Source organism: Aquarana catesbeiana, linkage group LG01 (genome assembly GCF_042186555.1).
Source record: "Aquarana catesbeiana isolate 2022-GZ linkage group LG01, ASM4218655v1, whole genome shotgun sequence".
NCBI classification, from domain to species: domain Eukaryota; kingdom Metazoa; phylum Chordata; class Amphibia; order Anura; family Ranidae; genus Aquarana; species Aquarana catesbeiana.
Genome location: NC_133324.1, coordinates 369,643,892 through 369,657,385, shown reverse-complemented (window position 1 = coordinate 369,657,385; position 13,494 = coordinate 369,643,892). Strand labels below are relative to the sequence as shown.

General features: G+C 42.6%; 1 protein-coding gene across 1 annotated transcript; it reads left to right on the top strand.

The window, feature by feature from the left end:
- The first annotated feature begins 1,572 nt into the window (after positions 1–1,572).
- LOC141146765 (procathepsin L-like) lies at positions 1,573–12,972 on the top strand. The gene is made up of 8 exons (XM_073633322.1): positions 1,573–2,288; positions 4,182–4,314; positions 5,161–5,283; positions 7,270–7,419; positions 7,516–7,743; positions 8,703–8,868; positions 8,943–9,060; positions 12,699–12,972. Exons 2-8 carry the CDS (start codon positions 4,192–4,194, stop codon positions 12,796–12,798), a joined length of 1,008 nt encoding a protein of 335 aa, XP_073489423.1. The 5' UTR covers positions 1,573–2,288; positions 4,182–4,191; the 3' UTR covers positions 12,799–12,972.
- The last annotated feature ends 522 nt before the right edge of the window (positions 12,973–13,494 follow it).

The window sequence follows — 13,494 nt, the reverse complement described above, 5'->3', positions numbered from 1 at the left end:
CACTACTCCAGGTTTTAGCTGAGCAAGGCTATTTGGTTTCAGGGAACTATAGTAAATTCGATTTTGGGAGTATTTTCTCACCAGCGCTATAGTGAATACTGTTTTAGCGCTAATTAGTGCTAAATTGCCGCAAATTAGCGGCAACTAATTCCCCCCTCCTCACTTACTAATGCCCCCCAGCTCTTTCACCAATGCCCCCCATCCTATCTTACTAATACCCCTTCTCCTCTCTTACTAATGCCCCCCCCCCCGCAGCTCTCTCCCCAATGCCCCTCCTCCTCCTCTCTTACTAGTCCCCCCTCAGCTTTCACAGCACTTAACTCGTCTCCATGCTACAGCCCTGACAGGCGGAGAAAGTAGCCAGCTCAGAAATCTTTAATAAAAAAACAATGTGGACGGCTGTGGTGCAGGGACCCAGGGGAACCCACCAGCAAATATGGGGCATGTCCCCCCTGGGTGTCTGGTACTAACACACAGAAGCTGGTGGAGTGATTCTGTGTGACAAGGTGTCAAAAGGGCTGCATTTGTGAGCCGCTGAGAGGCAGGAATCAGGAGTGGAAGGCAGGGAGGTGGGAGGTGGCCTGCAAGTTATGTCATCAATTGCTAGGACGCCGGTGGTCCTAACAACCGAAGACTGCATTGGGGTGGGGGGTGAGCAGAGATTGCTGGCCAGATCTTCTGTCAGGAATCCTCACTTGGTGCTGTGTGTGAAAGCACACATTGGGGATACCACTACTGAGTGGAGCCCAGTGCTGGAACTTGTCCCGACACTGGGCTCTGGGGACCCTGGGACTTACTTGAAATCACGAGACGGACCTGCAGAACCTGGGATGGTTGGGAGCTATGGGTTCAGGTGGGCGCATCAGTGGATCATGGGACAGGTGAGGGTGTGTTTATTATCAGTCAGCAACTACACTTTTTGTAGCTTGTGACATTTGATAAACACAAACATGACTGGAGCTCCTCTTTAATTTCTAACCATTCCATTTAAGCCCCATTCACACTTATCTGACCTGAAAGTCGTGCCACTTGAAGCAATTCCTGTGTAATCTTGAGGTCTATGGACCTCAAATCACAGCAAAGTCAGTCCAAAGTAGTGCAGGGACTACTTTGAAGTCGCTGCAATTTGAAGTCGCACAGATATAAACGGTACTCATTGGAAATCATGGGGTACGACTTGTCATGCGACTTTGCAGTCCCAGTTTTGGACCCATTTTTGGAGCTCCTTGTGTGCTGGTGACATTACTTTCTTTGCAGTCCCAAGTCGCACAAGTGTGAATGAGGCCACAACCCTATGTTATCCAAACTTTGAAATATGAAAAGGGTAAACTCCTCACATAAAATATCTCACTATAACTGTCATTGCTCATGTTCACTTTTCTATCCCTGGTGACTGTTGGAGGAAATCACATGAAAAATGCAGTAATGGGCCATGCACATGATCAGAAAATCTCACAAAAAATACTACTTTCAAATCGATCGTAGGATAATCTGATCGTTAGTGTGCAGCTTTCGAGATCCGATTACAATTTATACAAAATTTTCTGATAAAACGAGCACAATTTTTTTTTTGTAAGATACCAGATTGTATGATTTTCATTTAGTACAGCTGTTGTTGGAAAATACAATACAAATACCTTACAACACATTACATCACTTCCACATTTTTATTCTATCGTACGAGAATTTTCATCACTTTAGTAAACTCTTCATTTTCGATATGAGATTAGCGTGCAAAAAAAAAAACAGATGATCATTCGTCTAATCTGATTGTGTGTGCCAGGCATAAGGATTGTCTTACAATTCAATGCAACACATTAAAATCACAATATGGGTTTTACTATGTACAGATGTGATTGGGCCCTAATAGTCCCCAGAGTATCCTGTTTGACGAATAGCAATTTAAAATGAACTTTTCATTAAAACTAAAAAAAAAAAAACAACTTAGACTTCTATTGACCAATGTATTGACCAATGTCACTTCCCTGCTTTTCACACTGCTTTGTCCATACTTCTTCCCCAACACCCCCCAGCAACAGGCACCATGTGACCTTTTACCTATTATTACTACATCACCACTCCCTGCGGCTCCGCCCACTCCGCTCCTAAACGCAACAAAGAGTCACGAGCTAGGCAGTCACGTGAGCCCCCCCCCCCCAAGGGTAGAACCCGCCCCGTTCCCAGGGAGCGGCCAATGGAAGAGCGTCTACGTTTTTGGAGGCAGGGCCACCAGTTCCCTTTAAAAGCGCGCCGGCGCCTGATAATACCTGCAGTGATCCCATTGTGAGGTATGTAGAATCAATGGCGGGGAGAGCGAGCGAGAGAGATATGTATGGAATGTGATTTGTTTATTGTTAGTGGGCCATGGAGGCCTCTCTAATGATATGAGGGAGTGAGGACGGCTTCTTGGTAATCCAGGCACTTCTATGTAGTGGGGGAATGGCCATAGCCGTTCAGGCTTCACAGCTCACACTATGGGGAGGCTTTACTCTAACGCTGGAGCGGATGTACATGGCGTCCAATCAGCTTCTAGCTTCAGGGTGGTTTTAGTTGAGCTTTATAAACAAAGCTGACAGCTGATTGGTTACTTTACACAGCTGCTCCAGTTTTAGTCTATTCAGCTGCAAGAACTCAATTGTGTGTTTTTAAAAAAGCTTTTTATAGTAGAATGCAGCTGGGCTGACCAGACCTTCACACACAAGGTGTATGTATCTCCATACAGGAATGTATGACCCTTCCCTGAGGATTGGATGTATGTAAATCCTTATTCCTGCTGGTTAAACCCCAACACTAGAAATTCCTACAAAAGAACTGATTTAGACCCTCCCCTGAGTTTCCACCTAGAGGTCCTAGCTAAGATTTCATCTTTAGTCCTGTTTTGGTGACTATTTAAATGTTTGCTTTGTTGTGGTCACATGTGATGACTGTTTGGGGGCTACAATCAAGTATGTTTGTAATGTGATAGCGGGAGGGGGGGGGCTTAAAGTGGAGCAAAACTCCCCCCACCAGCACCATCCTATTCACCTAGTGTTCGGGGGGGGGGGGGGGGGGCTGTCAGCCATCTTGATGGGCTGGGATGACTCCACTCCTCATGTACACAATTCATTCTGGTAATGAGGTGTGCAGAGTAGTAGTACATCCAGATCTGTAATTGGGGCTCATTCACACTAATCCTGTTTATATGCATTCAACAGTTTTGTTTGTATCTAAATGCAGCACTATAGTCATTGGTGAGCCTACACTTAGCTGTGACTGCATATGGAAGTGCTTACTATGTATGTTTAAAGTAGAACACTGCTGCAGACTTCATGCAAGTACTTCAGGGCTATATCCTCGGCAGGATCTTGCTTGTATGCATCTAAAAGAAAAGTGTATATCATTTTTTTTTTTTTTTTTTTTTTCTGTGAATGAGGGCCCCCCCATTCAAGATTTTGACCAGGCTGGAAAGCTGCTTTTACTGTAGAAAATACACATTGCCGGTAGTGCTGAATTGTGTGGGGGAAGTCCAACAGGGTGGTTGTACAGAATTCAATCGTTAGACCCACTTCTGTGAACCTCCTGCCTATACATGGATGAATTGGGAATTCTAATCCATCTACAGCTGGCTACTGAAGGTTTTACACTGGAGATTGTATTGCCTTTTATTTATTGGGTGGGCAGGTTGTGTTGACCCAGCTGCTGGGTTTTCCATTCTTTGGAGGTTGGGGGATTAAACCCAGACGGCTTCTCAGAATGAATATTGTGCTAGTCAAAAGGTATAAGGCAAGCCATACACTGACTCTTTCCTGCAACCATGAATCTCCCATCAACACAGTGCTAATATGGGGGATCATCATTTGTCTTCTCCTGACACGTGGGTGGGAGTAGATGGTGACTATCGCTAGCAGCTATAGCAGCCATTAGTGAGAATTGCAAGAATCTGGCAGGGTGGTTGTACTAAAGTTGATCGCTCAACTGGGTACATTCAGCCTGCTCATTACAGTTTGAACTGTGATCGGCCTAAACTTTGCATAACTTGGAGCTTGGGTGTTTTGTGCCTCTGAGCAAGTAGTAAACTCACTTTTACTCATTCTTTGATCTTCTACACAAGCACCAATACCCCTCTTTTCTAGTCAGAACTATTGACTTTGTGTTTGTAATCTCTATTACCTGTGCCTAATAGTTGTATTTTGTACCTGCAGGTTAGAAATCATGATGTTACTTGTAGTTGCTTCCCTATGCTTGGCATCGGTATTTGCACTTCCTGTTCACGATCCAGCTTTGGATGAAACATGGAACTTGTTTACTTCGCTCTTTAATAAAAAATATCAAAAGGTAAGTTTAATAAATGTAATTCTCTTGTAATCAACTGCTACCTTCTATAGACTTGCTTTAGATTACTACCATTATAAACTATTTCTGTAAGATGCCCTAACACCTGGACTGGAATCCGCTAGAAGGGCTTTTTTTTTTTTTTTTTTTTTTTTTTTTTTCTTGTGCTTAAACTTGGGGACGACTTACTAAAACTGGTGCTACTAAGCATGGTAACAATCGGTAACCCAATACTTACCTGAGCCTAATCTTCCTCCAGCAATGTGCATGACTCTCAGCTAGCTGAGACAGTGCTGCTGTCAGTGAGCCAATGAGGAGAGGGGGTGGGGCCCATGTCTGAATGGACAGAGCACAGGCTCGGGAGTGAGCCTGCTCGTGTGCTCTCCAGTTACTTTAAAAGTAACATGTTCTACTTGCCTACTCTGCAGTGATTTTTGCACAGAACAGCCCAGATCCTCTTGGGTCCCTTGCTGGAGCTCTGCCCCATAACAAGAAGCTTGCTCACGAGCCATTGCTCTATCTATTCAGACATGGAGGCTCTGCCCCATCCCTTCTCATTGGCTCATTGACTTTGACATCAGTGCTGTCTCAGCCAATGAGGGAGAATCCCCCAGACAGCTAAGGCTCTTGTGTACATTGCTGGAGGAAGATTGGGCTCAGGTAAGTATTGGGGAGGGGTAGTGTGTATGCTGCGCACAAGTTTTATCTTGCTGCATGAAGGTAAAAAGCCTGCCATTAGAACCACTTTAACATCAGTGTTGGGTTCTGGAGTTAACACCAGGTAGGTCCATATATAGTAAAAGCTTGGTTGAATCTATAAAAATGGCTAAACCTATTTTTCCTCTCTAGGATGATGGTACATGGAGAAGGTTGGTGTTTGAGGATAATTTCAGGAAAATCATAAAGCACAATATGGAAGCTGCTGCAGGAAAACACACTTACACCCTTGGCATGAACCATTTTGGGGACATGGTAAGTGTACATGAAACCTTTGAGCAACAATGGATTTATACTGTAAGAGTAGCTGGTGTATCAGTCTTCAGTTAAAATGCAAGCAGACAGTTCTTTATTGCAGAAAAGACATGCTATATATCCAAGAAAATGATCTTGCTTGTTCAGTCTAGCAAAGCTGTGCATGTACAGCTTTATTCTTGGTCATTTGATTCTGTGCATGTGGGATCAAGCTACACAATACATACCTGGAACACACAAGATTCTGGGTGCCAGCATAGATGTCATGAATGTGTTGCAGCAAAGGAACTTTAAAAGCTTGTTTATGGTAGTGAGCAAAAGATATCACATGTCCACATCTATACAAAGTTAGACATGGTGGTAACATTCACACTTATAATACAGAATCCTGTTTTACGAACTAATCCACATAGGAAGCTTGGTGCATTTCAGGAGTGCATGTGAACACATGATCAAAACAGGTTATAGAGGGTGATTTGCTAAGACAAATGCGCTGCGCTGGTTCACGCCTTAATTGGTGTGTCGGAGAAATCCTTGATTGTACACGCAACACAAATATGTAAACTGCAACTGATGCTAGGGTAACTGCAGTTTTCTCATTGATCATAGCGCACGCTCAATACAATTCTTTGATTTCATCTTATTGGATGTCTTGTTAGGCAATTACCGTAGTTGGTGGTATCAGTTAACCCTTTTTGATGCGAATCTCATTCCTGTTCTAATATATATCTTTGAAATGTGGGGGTTCCCAAATATTTAAATGCGTTACAAAGAACAGGTGTTTCTAAACCCAATAAATTTTATCAGATCTTCATCTTCTAAATTTTTTTTTTTTTTTTTTTAAATCTGATTGCAGTGTAAGAGCCTGTTTGATTTCCTATAATTTGAATTGTGCTTCTTCCTGTTACCTAATTTTGCCAAAATATCGTGTTTTACAGAAATTTGCCAATCGTAGTGCATGACCATCTTAAGTGCCAAATCTGGAATGTAGATGTGCCATGACCTATTAGGAGGAGCGAGTCTTTTTACATAACCTTAACAAGGTGCATGTCACATGTTGGCAACATAACATGCTAACATGACCTGTGTGCAAATATCTTTTAAAAAAAATGCATAAAGATGAGGCAGCATCAAAAAATTGTCAAGTTTAAAGGTGCACCTGTTCAACCCACACAATTGCATTTATGTTGCTTGACATATACTAAAATTTTGGCCGTGCTGTGAACAAACTGCGCAAGAGCCACTTGTGCTTGCATTTATCTCACACAGTTCTAAACGTACTTGCAGGCTTGCTCTGAAAATTACTTTCTTCTATTTAGGGGCATATTTGGGCAGTTAATAAACTTCCTCACATCACCCAATATTGGCACCTCCATCTTCTATTAATGTTGAATTGAAGATGCCATGCCCATAGTGGCGCACAGATTGCATTCTCCCGTGCACTGAGATCGCTATAGGGGATTTGCACTCTGTTCACGGCACACCGTTTTGTAAATATGAAAAATGTGCGTTGTACCTCTAGTGATTGCGCATGTTTTTTGTAAATCGACCCCATAGTGTTAAAGGCCTGGTCTCTTACAAAGATCCAGTAAGTTAAAAGAACAGCAGGGAGCATATAGTGGTTTATATGCATTCATGTGGCACCAGCAATTATCTTAACAGTATATGCAAAATCAACTAGCATCAACAGATGGTCCTTTAATGATGGTGGTGTGCAGTGGCTTTTATGCTGTGAATGTCCATTGTGGAGGCAAATGTCATACATGTTTTCCATTGGGGTATCTGCTTATCACAGATGCATATTTAAAGTGTTTCAGAACAATCACTATTGGCAGCATGTAATGGCAGTCTCTGCATATAGTGTGGTTCCTACAGAGTCTTTTAAAGTCTTCACTGTTTTGTGGTTAGTAACATGGCTTCCTTAGTACTGTAGAATTGTGTTTTTATAGAGATGTATGTAATTCACACACCCCATTTTGGTTCTAGACTACAGAAGAAATTAAACAGCTAATGACCGGATACAAATTTAACCAGAACATGACACGAGGAGCAACATTCCTGCCACCAAATAACTTTGAGGCTCCAAAACAAGTTGACTGGCGGGAAAAAGGCTATGTAACTCCAGTAAAAGATCAGGTATAAACTACATTTCTCTTTTTTTTTTTTTTTTTTCAGACCTTGAAATAAAATGCCAAGTAGCTGCATTACAAATTGCATATCCTTTCTTTTCAGAGAGATTGCGGTTCCTGTTGGGCGTTCAGCGCCACTGGTGCTTTGGAAGGTCAACATTTCAGGAAGACTGGGAAGCTTGTGTCCCTGAGTGAGCAAAATCTTGTGGACTGTTCTACAGCAGAAGGCAATCTTGGCTGCTATGGAGGATTGATGAAATATGCTTTTCAATATGTTTTTGACAATGATGGCATAGATTCTGAGGAGTCGTATCCATATACTGCTAAAGATGTAAGGGACTTTTCTTTGATATTAGGAGTACATTCACTTATTTTGGATTTACTGAAAGGAAGACTAAATGATCTACCTTGAGATCAGAGGGGGCAGTCCACTCAAATTCTTACTGGTAGTGTTTTGGCTTTTATTACAGGACTTTCATGTTTACCTTGGAAATTTGAGACTGGCATTGTAATCTGAGACATCTCACTATAGGTCTTGCTCTGTAGCTCAGGTACTTGACAGTTAATCTTTCCTGAGAATTCAGAATATTTCCAAAATGGAAACTTTAGGGGGAGGGACCTCTAACTTAAAACATGCCTGCCTTGTGACAAAGACCCCTTTCACATTGAGGTGGTTTTCTGGCGCTCCAGTGCTAGAAATGGTCCCAGAAAACCCCCTCCCATTATTGCAGTGTCTTTTTGTGGGATGTTACAAAAGTCCTGCAAACGGAATCTTCAGGGCAGGTTGGGAGCACTGCAAATAGAGGTCACAAAACGCCTTGCCTATTGCAGTGAATGGGCAGCGCTTCCTAAGTGCTGCAAAACAGAACTTTTTTACTTTTAAGGTTAAACTGCCCCGCCTGCAGCCAAAGAGCTGCAAAAACAAGCGGCACTAACTGCACAGGTGCTCCGTGTGAAAGGGTCTTGGGGCTAAGGTTTATGGCCGTCTTCTGCTCTAATGGCCTTTTATTTTCTGCTCAGGGTCAATAACAAATTACGGGGATTGGAAGTGTTAGCTTCCTCTATTGTCAACTTTTAATGTATGTGAAGTCTTTGTTGGGCTACATAATCTTCATGGCTTGTTTTAGAATGGGGTGGGCAACTACATAATTTTTCACACTACCTGACTACAGTTTCTCCTACAGTGCTGCTGTCTGACAGATCTCTAAATATGGATAACTCCCTGTTGTGTTTTCATGTAGCCTGAAGTCATAAGACATTGGGATACATAATCTTCTTCTTTCTTTATAGGAGCAAGACTGCAAATATGATCCAGCCAACAAGGCTGCCACTGACACAGGCTTTATGAAAATTGCCTCTGGGGATGAGAAGGCTCTAAAGAAAGCTGTGGCATCAGTTGGTCCAATCTCTGTAGGTATTGATTCTAACCATGAATCATTCCATTTCTATAAAGAAGGTATGTATTGCTCTACTAAACCTGACTAACTTTTTTTAGGACCACTTTATGTACTAATGTAAAACTACTTACAGGAATTTACTATGACCCTGAATGCAGCAGTAAAAAGCTAGACCATGGTGTTCTGGTTGTCGGCTATGGATTTGAAGGAGAGGATGTAGATGGGAAGAAATACTGGATTGTTAAAAACAGGTATATTTTCAAAATGAACACTGTAAAATGCAGTTTGGGGAAATGAGGGCTCACACAGCTTTTTGCTGAAACCTTCCTAAATGGCTCCTCGGGCAAAAGCTGGCACTGGAAGCGGTCTCTCTTGACGGATTGTTTTCAATGGCGTGGTTAGAACTTCTTCAGACCCATGCTATATTGACATAAAGCTGCTGAGAGAATTTTTGTCAAGGACTCACCTGGGCAATACAAGTAGCCTGATGGCTCCGGTTGATATTTGCTCAATTTATCTGGTGTTCCATACCACCTTGTCAGGCACTTATAATTCATTTCAGCTGTTTTGATATTTGTGGCAGAGCTATGTGTTAAATTCAAAATCTTCCCAGTCTTATTTTTATAATCAAGTGACCCCCACCCTCTTCTTCTCCTTCTTCTCCTTCTCCTTCTCTTCCTTTTCCTTTTCCTTTTCCTTTTCCTTTTCCCTCTCCTTTTCCTTTTCCTTTTCCCTCTCCTTTTCCTTTTCCTTTTCCCTCTCCTTTTCCTTTTCCTTTTCCCTCTCCTTTTCCTTTTCCTTTTCCCTCTCCTTTTCCTTTTCCTTTTCCCTCTCCTTTTCCTTTTCCTTTTCCCTCTCCTTTTCCTTTTCCTTTTCCCTCTCCTTTTCCTTTTCCTTTTCCCTCTCCTTTTCCTTTTCCTTTTCCCTCTCCTTTTCCTTTTCCTTTTCCCTCTCCTTTTCCTTTTCCCTCTCCTTTTCCTTTTCCTTTTCCCTCTCCTTTTCCTTTTCCTTTTCCCTCTCCTTTTCCTTTTCCTTTTCCCTCTCCTTTTCCTTTTCCTTTTCCCTCTCCTTTTCCTTTTCCTTTTCCCTCTCCTTTTCCTTTTCCTTTTCCCTCTCCTTTTCCTTTTCCTTTTCCCTCTCCTTCTCCCTCTCCTTCTCCCTCTCCCTGTTTTTAGTATCGTCTCTTCTAGGAGATCGTTCAAAACCTGGAAACATCACACCTAGATAGGTATCCCTGGATTTACAAGAAAGCCGCCAATTTGCACAGAGGCTCCAGGAGCCCTAAAAAAAAAGCATCCAAGTTATATTCACCATAGGTGCGAAATGGGGTCGTGTCTGTGACCTTAAGTAGGCCGCCACAGGTTAACCCTTTCATGACTAAGCCTATTTTTTGAAATTTGGTGTTTACAAGTTAAAATCTGTATTGTTAGACAATTACTTAGAACCCCCAAACATTATGTATATTTTTTTTTTTTTTTTTTAGCAGACTCTAGAGAATAAAATGGAGATCGTTGCAATATTTTTTATCACACGGTATTTGTGCAGCGGTGTTTTAAACACAAACTTTTGGAAAAGACACTTTCATGAATTTTAAAAAATCCAAACAGTAAAGTTACCCCAATTTTTTTGTATAATGTGAGATGATGTTACGCCGAGTAAATAGATACCAAACATGTCACGCTTTATAATTGCACACACTCGTGGAATGGCGACAAACTACGGTACCTAAGAATTTCCATATACGATTTTTTTTTTTTTTTTTTTTTTACGGTTACCAGGTTAGAGTTAGAGGAGGTCTAGTGCTAGAATTATTGCTCTCACTCTGGCAATCCCTCACATGTGTGATTTGAACACCGTTTACATATGCGTGTGCGACTTCCGTATGCGTTTTCTTTGCTGCACAAGCTCACGGGGGCGTTTTAAAAATTTTTTTTCTTTTTAAATTCATAATTTGTGTTTAAAAAAAAAGTTGACTTTTATTGCTGTCACGAGGAATGTAAACATCCCTTGTGACAGTAATAGGTGGTGACAGGTACTCTTTATGGAGAGATCGGGGGTCTAAAAGACCCCCCCCCCCCCCCCCCCCCCATCCCACCTTTACACTTCAAAGCATTCAGATTGCCAAAAACGGCGATTCTGAATACTGTGTACTTTTTAAAAACCGGCGCCATTGGCAGCTGAGTAAACGGGAAGTGACGTCATGACATCGCTTCCGTGTTTACAATTTGAAGGCTGGAACGAAGCTGCCCACAGCTTTGTTCCAGCCCGCCTCCAGCAGCATCGGATTGGTCACCGAGCCTCCGGATCGACTGGGGGGGGACGTCCCCTCCCGCTGCTCCAGTATAACAGCCGAGCGGCTTTTAGCTGCATCGGTGGTTATACACGGATAGCCAATTGCTGGCTCTAAACAACGGTACCAGGATGATGCCTGCAGCTGCGGGCATCATCCCAGTGTAACCCCTGAAAGCCGGGTACGCATATCTGCGTACGGTCGGCGGGAAGGGGGTTAAACCCACCAACCGATTAATACTTGTGTAGAGGGGTATTTTAGTCCGCTAATTTCTGAGGTGTACCAGGCTTTTTAATCATAATGGTTAATCCTCTGATGCCCCTGCTTGCCAACCTTTACTGTCCTACCTGAGACATACGAAAAGAGAAAAAAAGGGTTTGTTAGTCTGTGCAGAATTCCCAGTATATCCAGTTTTGTACAGGTGAATACTGGCCTCTACCAGTCTGTCCTGGATTTATACATGTGTTGTAGATGGGTTTTTGACAAGTGGCAGATTTATGCAGGATTATTCCGAAGTGTTCTGCTATTTCAGCTTTTGCACCCGTTCAATATTGCAATGCCTGTGTGGCATATTCCGAAGTTTACTGCTTCTCTACTTTGTCCAGCTTTTCCACCTGCTGCTGATTCGAGATCAAGCTCTCATCTGTCTACTGTGGCTCTCGTATGTCCTATGCCTTCGGGGACTCCTTAATACTGCTATTCCACCCCGACTCAGGCTTCCGCTTGTCCGGCCAGATGTCTGTATACCCTGACACCGGTCTGCTCACTATAACCGCTCCACTATAGCCCGCAAACAGAGGGGGAGCAGTTAGGGGTGGGGGATGGGGGCCAGCTTCTCAGTTCCCCCCACATGCTGCCGAATCCCGGTGACTGTCTCAAGGGCTGGTTGCAGGATTGCCGGCAGGGTTTGCTAGGAGTAGCTAGGTCGTCATTAGTGAGAACACCGCTGCCTCTCACTCAGTGGGTTTACCTAGGCTTCCTCTGGGTGTCCCTCGTGCATCCCGTCATCAACACGGTCAGGCCCCTCCCTCCACACGTCACGTTCTCATGTCCTCATCCCCGTGACTTGTGTTTCTGCATTTGCTTTCTGATGTTTGGCAAGTACAGAAAATGGCTGGATACCAGAATTATGGTGTCATTGGTAATCCTATTAAGCTCTATGGTTATTTAACACCTGAGGGTTGTGTTTTTTTGTAAATCCATCAGCACCTGTGTAATGGAGTTCAGGCAGACATGTTTGTACAGTGTTTAATGGCTCCTTGCACTGGAGGAATAAATGTGGTCAGGTTTACCAGGTGACAATATGGAGGGGCTAAAACCTAATGCAGGCACCTCATCCAAGGACTGAAATGGCATATAATGTGTCTTTATGTTAAAATGCACTGTAGCAATAGCAAATATGTAAACTAGCACTGCTTAACTGTCTTCTAGATGACTTTTATATGGCTTCAGTAATTGTTGCTAATCTGGAACCATCTTATACTAAACTCCAGATTTAACTGTATGCTTGTCAGTCGGTTGCTTCAAGCCTGCAGTTAAGATAGCAAGGGAAATATACATATGAAATTCTCATTTGCAATACAATTTTTGTCTTTTTAGCTGGGCTGAGTCGTGGGGAAACAAAGGATACATCTACATTGCAAGAGACAAGGACAATCATTGTGGAATTGCTACCGATGCCAGCTATCCTTTAGTTTAACTTGATGGGAGCCAATTAAAAAAAAAATTCTTAAGTTGCTTTAAGACTAAATGCTACAAAATCGTGACTATTCTAGGTGACCTCGCATCTAAGCTGGACTGGTTCTTAATTTTGCTGTTTTAATGTCACTGTTTTTAAATCTCATGGTTTAAAATAAAAACCTGTTTTACTCAATATTGTCAGTTGTGTGGCTTGATGGGCTGTATAATAAGTGACACCTCAAATATGCTGCAAATGTAGGTTGCCTAGATAGGACTTTGATTATAGTACTTAAGGTGTGTGTGTGTGTTTTTAACCCTTGCCTTGGGTCAGTGACACAAAAGGTTCACTAATCCTTTAAGCAATGTGAGTTGCTTTGGTGGTTTAAAGCTTGACAAATGTGGCAGTAATGACTAGATTCAGCAGTGCCCATACAGAGCAGCCACTCTTGTTACAAGGGTGTGATTTGGGGTTAGTTGATCTAGCAGAAAGCCAGTGAGAAATGCACTGCTTCTAGGCTAGCTTTGGGTGCAGAAATGGGTACTAGGTGCAGACCTTGGCTCACCACCATCCACAATGAATAGGCAACAAATGGCCACACTGGAAATCCAAAACTTGCTTAAATGTAATCTTGTCAAAAGTTTGCCAGACAAATACAGGGATTGCAGTTGATGCATTTCACAAGCATGTAGCTTGTTCATGTCTGGATCCACCCAG

Excerpts from the sequence above, each read along its gene's own strand:
- LOC141146765 (XM_073633322.1), top strand. The coding sequence starts at position 4,192 with ATGATGTTACTTGTAGTTGCTTCCCTATGCTTGGCATCGGTATTTGCA. Across the intron at positions 5,284-7,269 it reads TGAACCATTTTGGGGACATG|ACTACAGAAGAAATTAAACA; the intron begins GTAAGTGTACAT and ends TTTTGGTTCTAG. Across the intron at positions 7,744-8,702 it reads ATCCATATACTGCTAAAGAT|GAGCAAGACTGCAAATATGA; the intron begins GTAAGGGACTTT and ends CTTTCTTTATAG.